Below are 16,343 nucleotides of genomic sequence, written 5' to 3'. Positions count from 1 at the left end.
ATTTTGGAAAATGACACCATCGTATCACCTTTTCAGTTTTTCCTACCCTTCAACCATATCTTAGGAATCCAGGATTTGCTTCTGTAGCATATTACTCTTTCTGAGAGAGGGACTCAAATAAAGGCGCTTTGTGATGACAGCTGTGGAAAATATGTGTTGCCATATACAGTGGTGGTGGAGTAATCTATGTTGGCCATCATTTAAACAATATGAGTTATCCTCTATATAGTGCACTACTTTTTACCAGTGCCCTATGGGCATTATATGGGCCCTGGTCAAAAGTAGTGCATTATATAGGGTATAGGGTGCCATCTGGGATGAAGCCAGAGTGACCAGGTCACCAGATAGCTGTCTGCTGAGGTAGCTTGTCTACTTATCACACCTCTTGTTTCCTCAGGAACCTTTCAAACCAACAGGAAATTAAACAAGCACCGACAGAGCAGTGTGTGTACCCTACTTCCACTTGTTATTTCAAACTGGATATCTCTAATGAAAATCATAGGGGTCAGGAGGCGTGATGAAGGTTCTGCTGAGAGGCCTCTGGGTGCCACACGTTGTAATCATCTGATTTGGACGCTTTGGGGCCCATCACTTGATACTTTGTTTGTGTCCCAAATGTAATCCTGTTCCCTATTGAGTGCACTACTTTTGACTCGGGCCCATAGGGTTTTGGTCAAAAGTAGTGCACTATATAGGGAATAGGGTTCCATTTGGGACGTGGCCGTTGTCTGGATGTGGTTGTTGCTCACTGCAGCAGCCGAACACACACAACTCCTGATCCCCATCTGAAATCAAGGACAAATTGGCAATTCAACAGACTGAACTCAAAATGGTCACAAAAGGCCACACTCAGACTAATTGTGATTAGAGCAAAACTTTGATTTCCTTCTTTCCTACCATTATTTGTCAAAATATGGGCTTGGTCCTTTCTGTGTTGCCTTTCCATCATTTACTTTCATGATTATCTTGTCTCTCTCCTGTCTCCTCTCTCCTTTCTCCTGTCTCCTCTCCTGTCTTCTCTCCTTTCTCTTCTCTCCTCTCTCCTTTCTCTTCTCTCTCCTCTCTCCTCTCTCCTCCCTTCTCTCTTTCATGTCCTCTCTTTTCTCTCCTCTCCTCTCCTCTCTCTCCTCTCCTCTTTTCTCTCTCCTCTCTTCTCTCTCCTCTCTTCTCTCTCCTCTCCTCTCTCTCCTCTTTTCTCTCTCCTCTTTTCTCTCTCCTCTCTCTCTCCTCTCTCATCTCTCATCTCTCCCCTCTCTCCTCTCTCTCCTCTCTCCTCTCTCTTCTCTCTCCTCTCTCCTCTCTCCTCTCTCTCTTCTCTCTCCTTTTTGTTCTCTTGCTATTTCCTTTATCCCTCCTCTGTTATTATTCCAGTAAGTATTTAGTAGCGCACCAGTGTGTGTGTGTGTGTGTGTGTGTGTGTGTGTGTGTGTGTGTGTGTGTGTTGTAGTTAGGCTCTCAGCTAAGTGAGTCCAGATCATGTAGTCTGGACTGTGTGTTGTGTTTCTCCTGTGCCACTGTTTTAGCAGGAACAACAGTGTTGACTAATGCTCTAATACGTTTGGACTCTCCAGACTCTCTCTATTGCACTCCACACTACCCTTTCCCTTCTGGACAAGAGGAAAACATATGGGAGAATGCTGTTCATTGACTATAGCTCAGTGTTCAATACCATAGTGCCCTCCAAGCTCAACACTAAGCTAAGGACCCTGGGACTGAACCCTCCCTCTGCATCCTGGACTTCCTGATATGCCGCCCCCAGGAGGTGAGGGTAGGCAACAACGCACCCGCCACGCTGACCCTCAACACGGGGTCCCTCAGGGGTGCGTGCTTAGTCCCCTCCTGTACTCCCTGTTCACTCTCGACTGCATGGACGCGCACGACTCCAACCCCATCATTATGTTTGCCAACGATACGACGGTGGTAGGCCTGATCACAGATGGCGATGAGATAGCCTATAGGGAGGAGGTCAGAGACCTGCCAGTGTGGTACCAGAACATCAGCCTCTCCCTCAACGTCAGCAAGACAAAGCAACTGATTGTGGACTACATGAAACGTGAGGGTTGAGCTCGCCCCCATTCACATCGACAGGGCTGTAGTGGAGCGGGTCAAGAGCTTCATGTTCCTCATTGTCCACATCACTATCATGGTCCACACAGTCGTGAAGAGGGCACGACAAGGCCTGTTATCCCTCAGGATCCCTCAGGAGGCTGAAAAGATTTGGCATGGACCCTCAGATCCTTAAAAGGTTCTACAGCTGCACCATTGAGAGCATCTTGGCTGGCTGCATCACCACTTGGTATGGCAACTGCTTGGTATCTGACCGCATGGCGCTGCAGAGGGTAGTGCGTACAGTGCATCACTGTGACCGAGCTCCCTGCCATCCAGGACCTCTATACCAGATGGTGTCAGAGGAAGGCCCTAAAAATGGTCAAAGACTCCAGCCACCCAAGTCATGGACTGTTCTCTCTGCTACCCCATGGCAAGCGGTACCGATGCACCAAGGCTGGAACCTGAACAGCTTCTACCCCTAAGCCATAAGACTGCTTAATAGTTAACCAAATAGCTACCCGGACTGCATTGACCCTTTTTGCACTAACTTTTTTGTCTCATCACATAAACTGCTGCTACTGTCACTTAATTCCTAGTTATATGTACTGTACATATCCACCTCGATTACCTCATACCCCTGCACATCAACTCATTATTGGTTCATTTCCTCTACTGCTCCAGCCAGTAAAGTGGAGTTAAGTTGATTTTTACACAAGCTGGCATCCTTAACCATGTTGTCTCTCTAACCAGACAAGAGAGGGAGGTAGCTGGTACTAGTAACAGTATGTACAGCATCTGAGCTGTGGCCTGGTCTGCCCCTGACCAGAAGGAAGAAGGGAAGACAGAGAAGGTAAGGGGGGGGGGGATTACCATGGCGATGAGGTATGTTGTTGCCCTCCTCCAAGGTGGAGTGTCTTGGGCCTAGAGGCTGAACAGGAGCTGGCATTAGCAGGCCTCTCCCAGTAAGGGTCGCTGTGGAGAAACAACGTGAAAATCTCTTAAAGCCTATAAGGAGAGAAGAACAGAATGGACCACAGCCATATATACACAGTACATATATTTAAATATGTACAGTACCAGTACCAGTCAAAGGTTTGGACACACCTACTCATTCCAAGGGTTTTCCTTATTTAAACTATTTTTCATGAGAGCCAGTTTCATCATAGCGCTTGATGGTTTTTGCGACTGCACTTAAAGAAACTTTCAAAGTTCTTGAAATGTTCCATATTGACTGACCTTCATCTTTTAAAGTAATGATGGACTGTCTTTTCTCTTTGCTTATTTGAGCTGTTCTTGCCATAATATGGACTTGGTATTTTACCAAATAGGCTATCTTCTGTATACCCCCCCTACCTTGTCACAACACAACTGACTGGCCCGAATGCATTAAGAAGGAAAGAAATGTTGGAAAGGGACAGTAAGTGATGAGTTCACTGTTAGTCTGAACCTGTTGTTTATGAAGCCTGTGATGAATTGATTTGATTTGACTGAGTCTACCTGAGCAAAGAGCTTATAGCTCCCAATGTTCCTGAAAAGGCCTAGTCTAAGATATCGTTCCAAATGGCACCCTATTTTTTTTATAGTGTGCTTTTTTTGACCAGGGCCTATAGAGCTCTGGTCAAAAGTAGTGCACTATGTAGGGAATAGGCTGCCATTTGGGACGTTGCCCTAGTGTTATACTGTACTGGGTCCCTATGGGAGATGCAGTATTTACTGTGATCCTCCAGGAAAACAACTATCTGGTCCTCCCCAGGCGTGCAACACCTCACAGAGGAGAGCTGAGAAGTTCTGTAAAAATACAGTCATATTGGAAAATATGTGGACATAGATTTACAGTCGCTACAAACAGTACTGTAATATTCAGTCATTCAGCCATAGACAGCCATTGGATAGCTGTAAATATGTAGCAGTCAGTATGATATTAGTTCAGGGTCTCCTTCTGAAAGGAGGCTTGCTGAACACCCCTCTTAATGTGCCCTCTTAATGTGCTCTCTTAATGTGCTCGTCTAAACAGTAGACCCTGCCGTGTTTGACGTCTTTACTAATTTGAGTTCAGAAACCCCATGGCTCCTCGAGCTAGGAATGTCGAGGGCCATGTTTTCCGTACCACAAGCATAACTGCTCTTTGACTTTCACCTTACAGTAACATAGTGGCCAGACCAGACCAGACCAGGCCAGACCAGACCAGACCAGACCAGATCAGGCCCCAGCCACAGTAAGAGAACTGTGGTGGATAATGGCTTGCAGTGTTTTTCTACTTTAAAGCCTTCCAGCTGAGTGGCCACAGTTAGTTTTGAGGTTACCCCTCTGATGTGTGCGGAGGCAACCCAGCCCAGCCCATCACAGTCAACCCCAGCCCATCTCACCCCAGTCCATCTCAGTCTGTCCCAGTGTAACAGTTTAACTTTTACGTCCGTCCCCTCGCCCATACCCGGGCTCGAACCAGAGACCCTCGGCACACATCAACAACAGTCACCCACGAAGCATCGTTACCCATCGCTCCACAAAAGCCGTGGCCCTTGCAGAGCAAGGGGAACCACTACTTCGAGTGACGTCACCGATTGAAACGCTATTAGCGTGCACCACCGCTAACTAGCTAGCCATTTCACATCGGTTACATTCACCCCCCTTTCGACCTCCTCCTTTTCCGCAGCAACCAGTGATCCGGGTCAACAGCATCAATGTAACAGTTTAACTTTTACGTCCGTCTCCTCGCCCATACCCGGGCTCGAACCAGGGACCCTCTGCACACATCAACAACAGTCACCCACGAAGCATCGTTACCCATCGCTCCACAAAAGCCGCGGCCCTTGTAGAGCAAGGGGAACCACTACTTCAAGGTCTCAAAGCGAGTGACGTCACCAATTGAAACGCTATTAGCGCGCACCACCACTAACTAGCTAGCCATTTCACATCGGTTACACCAGCCCCTCTCAGCCCTTCCCAGCCCCTCTCAGCCCTTCCCAGCACCTCTCAGCCCCTCCCAGCACTTCTCAGCCCTTCCCAGCCCCTCCCAGCACTTCTCAGCCCTTCCCAGACCCTCCCAGCACCTCTCAGCCCTTCCCAGACCCTCCTAGCACCTCTCCAACCCCAACGCAGCCAACCCCAGCCCATCCCAGCCCATCAAAGCTCATCCCACCCTTCCCCCCTACCCAGCCCAGCCTCTCGTCTCAGCCCCTCCCAGCCAATCCCTCCCTCTTCCGCTCCGAGCCCAGCCAATCCCAGCCCACTCAGCTTTCCTTTCACTGTGTAGTTGCCAACATTAGCCTCAGACAGCCAATCATTACACAGGAAATAACACCCTATGCAGGGCAATTATTTCTGTGAAAAATGACTCAGGGTTTTTATTTGTGATAAACCCCCTTTCTTAGCGGAGAAAGACGATGCACAGCCGGCCCTTTCACGTCTGAGCGGTGGACTCATTCATATTTATGGCCTGCTTTGCAAAGAACATTTGATAAGCTGTCTGGTTGAAAATTAAGTTTGTCTTCATTTAGAAACGCATACAAAAATATTCACCAAATTAAAGGAAGGAAAATCTTTGTTCATATTTTTATAAAAATGTAAAGAAAAGTATTGGAATGTAAAGAATGGTAGAAGAGGGGGTGAACTTTAAGATGTGTAGAAATACGTACAGAATAGCACGGCAGTTGATATAGTTGAGCTGTTGATTATTCTGAAAGGCAAAGTAAATGTATACTGTAGGGCTGTCTGTGGTGCTCTCATCACACCAACACACCGTCACACACTCTGTTACTGAAACATAGGGTTCAGTCCTGTATTCCTAACCCCAAGATGTCCTGGTTAAATAAAGGTGAAATAAAAATACAAATTAACAGATGAAAATACAATATTTTTGGTTATGGAAAATATATTTCACAGCAGTTTAGATGGTACAATGATTCTCTACACTATTACATTGCTTGTTTTGTCACATAAACTGAAATTAGGCAAACTATTATAATTTTAGCAACCAGGAAATGGCAGAGGGATGTCTGCATAGTGCAACTTTAAGGTCAGCAATACATACACTGAAAGGCTCCATGCAATATGTTTAACTCTATTTTTTACGTTTAACTAATATGTACTTAAATATTATTATTAACATATGCATTGTATTTACAGATCCTTCCTTGGAAGTCATTGTTACTGTACAGTTTACACATGCTATTTATCCACCGGCTCATTGACTGAATGTTTTAAACTGATCAGCCCTACTGTATCTATCTTTGTAGGGAAATTAAAACCCTACACCCTTTCTGCATGGAGGAAACAGTGGAGGAGGCCGTAGATGCCCAATTCATGTCCAAATTTCCCCAGTAAGTTGGAAGTCTTATTTAACCCATTCATTGAGGACATTAAGTGATTTAAAACATTGTTTATTTAAATCACCAGATCATTTTCAGAGTTTGCATAGTTTTTGATGTCCTTTGATACTTGTTAGCCCGGCCTAGTGCTGCTTACGAAACCAGCTCAATGAACGGAGCAAGACTAAAACTCTGTATAGAGAGAGAGAGAGAGGAGAGAAGCTGAGGGGGGTGCTGTGGGATTATTTCAAATCATCTTTGAAGAGGTAGGGTTTCAGATGTTTTCCAAAGATGGGCAGGGAGTCTGCTGTCCTAGTTCCAGGGGGAAGATGGTTCCACCATTGGTGTGCCAGGATAGAGAAGAGCTTGGACTGGAAGCTGACCTCCCTTAAGGGTGAGAGGGCCAAGAGACCAGAGGTGGCAGAACGGAGTGCTCGGGTTGTGGTGAAGGGTTTGAGCATAGCCTGAAGGTAGGGAGGGGCAGTTCCTCTTGCTGCTCCCTAGGCAAGTACCATGGTCTTGTAGTGACAGAAAGGAAAGGATGATAGGTCCTCTGGAAGTTTATTTTTCCTCAATTTTCGCTCAGCTGCCAGGGCCCTGTTCTGTAAGCTCACAATGAGTCACTCAGTCATTCTATCACCCCACAGTAAGTTAGTGGAAACAGATTAAGTTAGTATAGTCAGTCAGAGAGAGGTGTGATGCTGGGCGCGGGATAACAGGGCATGTAAATAAATTGTTCGCTGGCGCTGTTGCCCGGCTACTAGCTGTGGAGAGAATTGAGTCCCCCACTGAGAGTAGAGGGAGAAAGCAGGCGGTACTCTCTCTCACTCACTCTCTTTCGCTCTCTCTTTCTTTCTCTTTCTCTGCTCTCTTTATCTCTCTCTCTCTCTCTCTCTCTCTCTCTGCACTCTCTTTACCTCTCCCCCCTCTCTCTGCTCTCTATATCTTTCTCTCTCTATGCTCTCACTGCTCTCTCTCTCTCTCTCTCTCTCCGTTCCCTCCATCAGAGCAGATTCATCATGCCTCTGGCACTTCACCATCTCTTGCCAGCCATTCAGATTAGTCCTCATAAAGAGATATCCAGAGCAGAGCAGAGCTATGTTTCCCACAGAGAGAACTCTAACTGACTGTGATTGCAAAATTCTGCTCACCCAAAGTTATTCTCCTTTCCAGATGTATTGCTAGGCAGGGCTTAACAATATGTACTCTTTTATCTTTGTTTATGGAACGTGTGGGATTGAGAGAGGGAAATATTTTTCTCTGTTCAATAAGAGTTATCATAGTCATCGTATTTCAAATCAAATCAAATCAAATTTTATTTGTCACATACACATGGTTAGCAGATGTTAATGTGAGTGTAGCGAAATGCTTGTGCTTCTAGTTCTGACAATGCAGTAATAACCAACGAGTAATCTAACCTAACAATTCCACAACTACTACCTTATACACACAAGTGTAAAGGGATAAAGATTATGTACATAAAGATATATGAATGAGTGATGGTACAGAACGGCATAGGCAAGATGCAGTAGATGGTATACAGTACAGTATATACATATGAGATGAGTAATGTAGGGTATATAAACATAAAGTGGCATAGTTTAAAGTGGCTAGTGATACATGTATTACATAAAGATGGCAAGATGCAGTAGGTGATATAGAGTACAGTATATATACATATACATATGAGATGAGTAATGTAGGGTATGTAAACATTATATTAATTGGCATTGTTTAAAGTGGCTAGTGATATATTTTTACGTACATTTCCATCAATTCCCATTATTAAAGTGGCTGGAGTTGAGTCAGTATGTTGAGAGCAGCCACTAAATGTTAGTGGTGGCTGTTTAACTGTCTGATGGCCTTGAGATAGAAGCTGTTTTTCAGTCTCTCGGTCCCTGCTTTGATGCACCTGTACTGACCTCGCCTTCTGGATGATAGCGGGGTGAACAGGCAGTGGCTCGGGTGGTTGTTGTCCTTGATGATCTTTATGGCATTTCTGTGACATCGGGTGGTGTAGGTGTCCTAGAGGGCAGGTAGTTTGCCCCCGGTGATGCGTTGTGCAGACCTCACTACCCTCTGTAGAGCCTTACGGTTGTGGGCGGAGCAGTTGCCGTACCAGGCGGTGATACAGCCCGACAGGATGGTCTCGATTGTGCATCTGTAGAAGTTTGTGAGTGCATTTGGTGACAAGCCGAATTTCTTCAGCCTCCTGAGGTTGAAGAGGCGCTGCTGCGCCTTCTTCACAACGCTGTCTGTGTGGGTGGACCATTTCAGTTTGTCCGTGATGTGTACGCCGAGGAACTTAAAACTTACTACCCTCTCCACTACTGTCCCGTCGATGTGGATAGGAGGGTGCTCCCTCTGCTGTTTCCTGAAGTCCACAATCATCTCCTTTGTTTTGTTGATGTTGAGTGTGAGGTTATTTTCCTGACACCACACTCCGGGGGCCCTCACCTCCTCCCTGTAGGCCGTCTCGTCGTTGTTGGTAATCAAGCCTACCACTGTAGTGTCGTCCTCAAACTTGATGATTGAGTTGGAGGCGTGCATGGCCACGCAGTCGTGGGTGAACAGGGAGTACAGGAGAGGGCTCAGAACGCACCCTTGTGGGGCCCCAGTGTTGAGGATCAGCGGGTTGGAGATGTTGTTACCTACCCTCACCACCTGGGGGCGGCCCGTCAGGAAGTCCAGTACCCAGTTGCACAGGGCGGGGTCTAGACCCAGGGTCTCGAGCTTGATGACGAGTTTGGAGGGTACTATGGTGTTAAATGCTGAGCTGTAGTCGATGAACAGCATTCTCACATAGGTATTCCTCTTGTCCAGATGGGTTAGGGCAGTGTGGTTGCGATTGCGTTGTCTGTGGACCTATTGGGTCGGTAAGCAAATTGGAGTGGGTCTAGGGTGTCAGGTAGGGTGGAGGTGATATGGTCCTTGACTAGTCTCTCAAAGCACTTCATGATGACGGAAGTGAGTGCTACGGGGCGGTAGTCGTTTAGCTCAGTTACCTTAGCTTTCTTGGGAACAGGAACAATGGTGGCCCTCTTGAAGCATGTGGGAACAGCAGACTGGGATAAGGATTGATTGAATATGTCCGTAAACACACCAGCCAGCTGGTCTGCGCATGCTCTGAGGACGCGGCTGGGAATGCCGTCTGGGCCTGCAGCCTTGCGAGGGTTAACACGTTTAAATGTTTTACTCACCTCGGCTGCAGTGAAGGAGAGCCCGCAGGTTTTGGTAGCGGACCGTGTCAGTGGCACTGTATTGTCCTCAAAGCGAGCAAAAAAGTGATTTAGTCTGTCTGGGAGCAAGACATCCTGGTCCGCGACAGGGCTGGTTTTCTTTTTGTAATCCGTGATTGACTGTAGACCCTGCCACATACCTCTTGTGTCTGAGCTGTTGACTTGCGGCTCTACTTTGTCTCTATACTGGCACTTAGCTTGTTTGATTGCCTTGCGGAGGGAATAGCTACACTGTTTGTATTCGCTCATGTTTCCGGTCACCTTGCCCTGGTTAAAAACAGTGGTTCGCGCTTTCAGTTTCGCGCGAATGCTGCCATCAATCCACGGTTTCTGGTTTGGGAATGTTTTAATCTTTGCTGTGGGTATTACGTCAGTGATGCACTTTCTAGTGAACTCGCTCACCGAATCAGCATATTCATCAATGTTGTTGTTGGACGCAATGTGGAACATATCCCAATCCACGTGATCGAAGCAGTCTTGAAGCGTGGAATCAGATTGGTCGGACCAGCGTTGAACAGACCTGAGCGCGGGAACTTCTTGTTTTAGTTTCTGTTTGTAGGCTGGAAGCAACAAAATGGAGTCGTGGTCAGCTTTTCCGAAAGGAGGGCGGGGGAGGGCCTTATATGCGTCGCGGAAGTTAGAATAACAATGATCTAGGGTTTTACCAGCCCTGGTAGCACAATCGATATGCTGATAGAATTTAGGGAGTTTTTAAGAGGGAGGGAGGAGAAGAAGGGAGAGAGAGGGAAGGGAGGCCTTTCTCCTCTCCCCTCCTCTCCTCTCCTTTCCTCTCTTCTCCTGCTTGGTCTGGCTGGCAGTTATTTGGCAGACAGCTTCCCTATGTCATCCCTATGTGTCAACACAGTAACACTTAAACACTGGGCTGGGCTGGGTTGGACTGGGCTGGGCTGGGTTGGGTTGGGCTGGGCTGGGTTGGGCTGGGCTGGGTTGGGCTGGGTTGGGCTGGGCTGGGCTGAGTTGAACACTCACTGTCCAACAGCAGTCTGTCTGCCCACCTCTTTCACTCTTCACCTCTCTGTTCAACACATGGGTTCTGGACCATAACTACTGTAGGGCTAGGAGGTTTTGCTGGTCAGCCAGGCCCAGCAGGGTCCAGAGTTTTCCCTGGTCATGCCATGATGTGGCGCTAACCATAAGGTGTCTTCACTATTCACCCAGATACAGTACGTACAGTGCATTCAGAAAGTATTCAGACCCCTTTACCTTTTTCCACATTTTGTTACATTACAGCCTTCTTCTAAAATTGATTAAATCGTTTTTTCCCCTCATCAATCTATACACAATGCCTCATAATTACAACGCAAAAACAGGTGTTTTTGGCATTTGTATTAAATTTTGGCAAATGTATTAAACATAAAAAACTGAAATATCATGTTTACATAAGTATTCAGAACCTTTACCCAGTACTTGTTGAAGCACCTTTGGCATTGAAGCACCTTTGGCAGTGATTACAGCTCGAGTCTTCTTGGGTATGACGCTAACAAGCTTGGCACACCTGTATTTGGAGAGTTTCTCCCATTCTTCTCTGCAGATCCTCTCAAGCTCTGTCAGGTTGGATGGGTAGTGTTGCTGCACAGCTATTTTCAGGTCTCTCCAGAGATCTTTGCTCGGGTTCAAGTCCGGATTCTGACTGGGCCAAGGACATTCAGAGACTTGTCCCGAAGCCACTTCTGCGTTGTGTTGGCTGTGTGCTTAGGGTCGTTGTCCTGTTGGAAGATGAGCCTTTGCGCCAGCCTGAAGTCATGAGTGCTCTGAAGCAGGTTTTCATCAAGGATCTATCTGTACTTTGCTCCGTTCATCTTTCCCTCGATCCTAACTAGTCTCCCAGTCCCTGCCGATGAAAAACATCCCCACAGCATGATGCTGCCACCACCATGCCACCACCAAGCCAGGTTTCCTCCAGACTTGACGCTTGGCATTCAGGCCAAAGAGTTCAATCTTGGTTTCATCCTTTAGGTGCCTCTTGGCAAACTCCAAGAGGACTGTCATGTGCTTTTTACTGAGGAGTGGCTTCCGTCTGGCCACTCTACCATAAAGGCCTGATTGGTGCAGTGCTGCAGAGATGGTTGTTCTTCTGGAAGGTTCTCCCATCTCCACAGAGGAACTCTAGAGCTCTGTCAGAGTGACCATCGGGTTCTTGGTCACCTCCCTGACCAAGGCCCTTCTCCCCCGATTGCTCAGTTTGGCCAGGCGGCCAGCTCTAGGAAGAGTCTTGGTGGTTCCAAACTTTTTCCATTTAAGAGTGATGGAGGCCACTGTGTTCTTGAGGACCTTCGATGCTGCAGAAATGTTTTTGCAGCCTCCCGAGTGGCGCATCGCAGTGCCAGCTGTGCCACTAGAGATTCTGGGTTTGAGTCCAGGCTCTGTCACAGCCAGCCGCGACCGGGAGACCCGTCGTCCTGGTTAGGGGAGGGTTTGGCCGGCAGGGATGTCCTTGTCCCATCGCGCACTAGCGAATCCTGTGGTGGGCCATACGCAGTGCACGCTGGCACGGTCGCCAGGTGTACTGTGTTTCCTCTGACACATTGGTGCGCTGGCTTCTGGGTTAAGTGGGCATTGTGTCAAGAAGCAGTACGGCTTGGTTGGGTTGTGTTTTGGAGGATGCACGGCTCTCGACCTTCGCCTCTCCCGAGTCCGTACGGGAGTTGCAGCGATGAGACAAGACTGTAACTACCAATTGGATACCACGAAATTGGGGAGAAAAAGGAAGATCTGTGCCTTGACACAATCCTGTCTCGGAGGTCTACGGACAATTCCTTTGACCTCGTGGCTTGGTTTTTGCTCTGACATGCACTGTTAAGTGTGGGACCTTATATAGACAGTTGTGTGCCTTTCCAACTCTTGTCCAATCAATTAAATTTACAAAAGCTGAAGAACATACGCACATCCAGGTACTTTCCACAGGTGTTGGAGTTGTAGTCAAACTCATGGAAAACAGAAAGGAAAACGCTGCACAATCAATTGAATTTACCACAGGAGGACTCCAATCAAGTTGTAGAAACATCTCTAGGATGATCAATGGAAACAGGATGCACCTGAGCACAATTTTGAGTATCATAGCAAAGGGTCTGAATGCTTATGTAAATAAGGTATTTCTGTTTTTTATTTTGAATAAATTGGCAAACATTTGTAAATACCTGTTTTCGTTTTGTCATTATGGGGTATTTTGTGTAGATTTACGAGGGGAAAAAAGATTTTATCAATTTTAGAATAAGGCTGGAACGTAACAAAATGTGGAATAAGTCAAGGGGTCTGAATACTTTCCCAATGTACTGTATGTGTTGGATGGCTGGCCTGGCTGACTGGTGCCCCTGGTGATTGCTGGTGCCAGACCTGGAGTCGTTATGGCGTCTCTGGCATCGCTTCACCACAGGTTAATTGGTTGTCGATAAACTCTTTTGTGGTAGCCATTGGCCAAGATCTGATACATTCTTGATCTGTTTCTAGACTCTTGATAATTATAATACTTTTTTTTTTGGAAGACTAGCCTCCATTACAGTGCACCTGGCTGGTTGGTAGACTTCCTTCTCTTCCCCTTTACCAGATGTTTGTTGTAACAGAGAGGATGTGCACCTTATGTAATCTCCCCGAGGGGGGGAGGGAAAAAAAGAAATCATTTGATTTATATTTTATTGTTCATTAGTAAGTCTAACACACCAGAAGTAGTGACAAGTTTGTTGTGTCAAATTCCGGTTTGATCTCTGCTTGTTGTGACATGAACCCACAGATCGTCTCCCAGATGATGAAAGCAGCAGTCTGCAGCAGCGTTGTTCACTGTTTCCACATCTCTGCTGCTGCCTGCAGGGCCCTGACACTCACTCTCTCCTCTCTCTAAATCCTCTCCATGCTGTTTCTTTCTATACATAATCCACAATTAAGGTGAGACCTTGTAGTTAACAGTGCGGCACAGTACTCCAGCATGGGGGAACGTTTTTATATTTTTATTTTTAGAAACCGTAGCGGTGCAAAGCAGGAGGAAATTGCAGGTTTCAGATACATTTTATGTGGTGGCATGTTTTAGTAAAAGGCTGTCAACAAAATGAGCAAGGAGACGTGTTCTGTGACCTTTAGCAAGGAGACTTGTTCTGTGACCTTTAGCAAGGAGACTTGTTCTATCACCTTTAGCAAAGAGACTTGTTCTGTCACCTTTAGCAAGGAGACTTGTTCTGTAACCTTTAGCAAGGAGACTTGTTCTATGACCTTTAGCAAGGAGACTTGTTCTATCACCTTTAGCAAGGAGACTTGTTCTGTGACCTTTAGCAAAGAGACTTGTTCTATGATCTTTAGCAAGGAGACTTGTTCTATGACCTTTAGCAAGGAGACTTGTTCTGTGACCTTTAGCAAGGAGACTTGTTCTGTGACCTTTAGCAAGGAGACTTGTTCTGTGACCTTTAGCAAGGAGACTTGTTCTGTGACTTTTAGCAAGGAGACTTGTTCTGTCACCTTTAGCAAGGATACTTGTTCTATGACCTTTAGCAAGGAGACTTGTTCTATGACCTTTAGCAAGGAGACTTGTTCTACCACCTTTAGCAAGGAGACTTGTTCTATCACCTTTAGCAAGGAGACTTGTTCTATCACCTTTAAGCAACTTGTATTCTGCTGAGCTGGATCTAGTATTATCACAAACCAGCAGTTGCATGTAAAAATGAACATGTTGTCAGCAGCGCTGCAGTTAGCTATACATTGTTTGTTGTCAGCAGCGCTGCAGTTAGCTATACATTGTTTGTTGTCAGCAGCGCTGCAGTTAGCTATACATTGTTTGTTGTCAGCAGCGCTGCAGTTAGCTATACATTGTTTGGTGTCAGCAGCGCTGCAGTTAGCTATACATTGTTTGTTGTCAGTAGCGCTGCAGTTAGCTATACATTGTTTGTTGTCAGCAGCGCTGCAGTTAGCTATACATTGTTTGTTGTCAGCAGCGCTGCAGTTAGCTATACATTGTTTGTTGTCAGTAGCGCTGCAGTTAGCTATACATTGTTTGGTGTCAGCAGCGCTGCAGTTAGCTATACATTGTTTGTTGTCAGCAGCGCTGCAGTTAGCTATACATTGTTTGTTGTCAGCAGCGCTGCAGTTAGCTATACATTGTTTGTTGTCAGCAGCGCTGCAGTTAGCTATACATGGTTTGTTGTCAGCAGCGCTGCAGTTAGCTATACATTGTTTGTTGTCAGCAGCGCTGCAGTTAGCTATACATTGTTTGGTGTCAGCAGCGCTGCAGTTAGCTATACATTGTTTGTTGTCAGCAGCGCTGCAGTTAGCTATACATTGTTTGTTGTCAGCAGCGCTGCAGTTAACTATACATTGTTTGTTGTCAGCAGCGCTGCAGTTAGCTATACATTGTTGTCAGCAGCGCTGCAGTTAGCTATACATTGTTTGGTGTCAGCAGCGCTGCAGTTAGCTATACATTGTTTGTTGTCAGCAGCGCTGCAGTTAGCTATACATTGTTTGTTGTCAGCAGCGCTGCAGTTAGCTATACATTGTTTGTTGTCAGCAGCGCTGCAGTTAGCTATACATTGTTTGTTGTCAGCAGCGCTGCAGTTAGCTATACATTGTTTGTTGTCAGCAGCGCTGCAGTTAGCTATACATTGTTTGTTGTCAGCAGCGCTGCAGTTAGCCATACATTGTTTGTTGTCAGCAGCGCTGCAGTTAGCTATACATTGTTTGTTGTCAGCAGCGCTGCAGTTAGCTATACATTGTTTGTTGTCAGCAGCGCTGCAGTTAGCTATACATTGTTTGTTGTCAGCAGCGCTGCAGTTAGCTATACATTGTTTGTTGTCAGCAGCGCTGCAGTTAGCTATACATTGTTTGTTGTCAGCAGCGCTGCAGTTAGCTATACATTGTTTGTTGTCAGCAGCGCTGCAGTTAGCTATACATTGTTTGTTGTCAGCAGCGCTGCAGTTAGCTATACATTGTTTGTTGTCAGCAGCGCTGCAGTTAGCTATACATTGTTTGTTGTCAGCAGCGCTGCAGTTAGCTATACATTGCGTTACTAAAAATGGTTAACTGTCAAATGCTTAATTGTGTTTGTTTACTAATCAGAGGTGTAAATGGAAAAATCTGTTTCATGATTACCTGTCAAAACCTCTTTTCATCTATTTGTGAGATTGGTCAACATCCATTTACAATTGTTGAAATACAATTAAAATAATTTATAATCACATGATTTACTTTTTGTAATGGTTGCGTTATGTAAACATGACTAAATCTCAGCCCACTCAAAACGTTCAGCATGGCTAGGCAAAGTCAGGAAGTCCGTTCTGCTTATATCCCTTTCCAAAACTCTATGTCACAGATGACAGTATTCTACCGTCAGATGAGATACTTTAACAAGGCTTTCTCTCTGCAAGAGATGAGAGGACTCAGCTGAGATGACACCCTACAGTATTTCATCAGGGTATTATTGCTAGCGTTCATCAGCTGTACACTCTTAGAAAAAAAGATGCTATCCAGAACAGTGGCAGTCGGTGTCATTTAAGATTAAGGGGGACCATTTTTATTATCATTAGCGTGGCCTTATTTCTATTACAGTATATTGGATGACTGTCATTCATATTCCATTCATCCAGCTCAATGTAACATCGATATTCAAAGAGTACCATCCCAGTGCTGGCTTGCCTTTAAGCAATGTTGGTCCTGGTCGGTCCCCAGATGGGAGACCAGATGCTGTTGGAACTGGTGTTGGAGGGCCAGTAGGAGGCACTCTTTCCTCTGGTCCCCCCAAAAAATATCCCAA

At 46.1% G+C, this 16,343-nt stretch overlaps 1 protein-coding gene across 2 annotated transcripts in view; it reads left to right on the top strand.

Moving 5' to 3' along the window:
• LOC139563531 (neuronal PAS domain-containing protein 3-like) overlaps window positions 1-16,343 on the top strand; it is a 425,688-nt gene that overhangs the window by 74,710 nt on the left and 334,635 nt on the right. Inside the window, exon 2 of one of the 2 annotated variants that reach the window (XM_071382263.1) lies at window positions 6,285-6,368. The exons of the other annotated variant lie outside the window; for it this stretch is intronic. Within the exon in view, the coding sequence (XP_071238364.1) occupies window positions 6,285-6,368 (84 nt within the window). The remainder of the gene's footprint in view (window positions 1-6,284; window positions 6,369-16,343) is intronic. 2 annotated transcript variants of the gene reach the window in all.

This window comes from Salvelinus alpinus, chromosome 34 (assembly GCF_045679555.1).
Source record: "Salvelinus alpinus chromosome 34, SLU_Salpinus.1, whole genome shotgun sequence".
NCBI lineage: Eukaryota > Metazoa > Chordata > Actinopteri > Salmoniformes > Salmonidae > Salvelinus > Salvelinus alpinus.
This window is presented reverse-complemented; position numbering and strand designations above follow the sequence as displayed.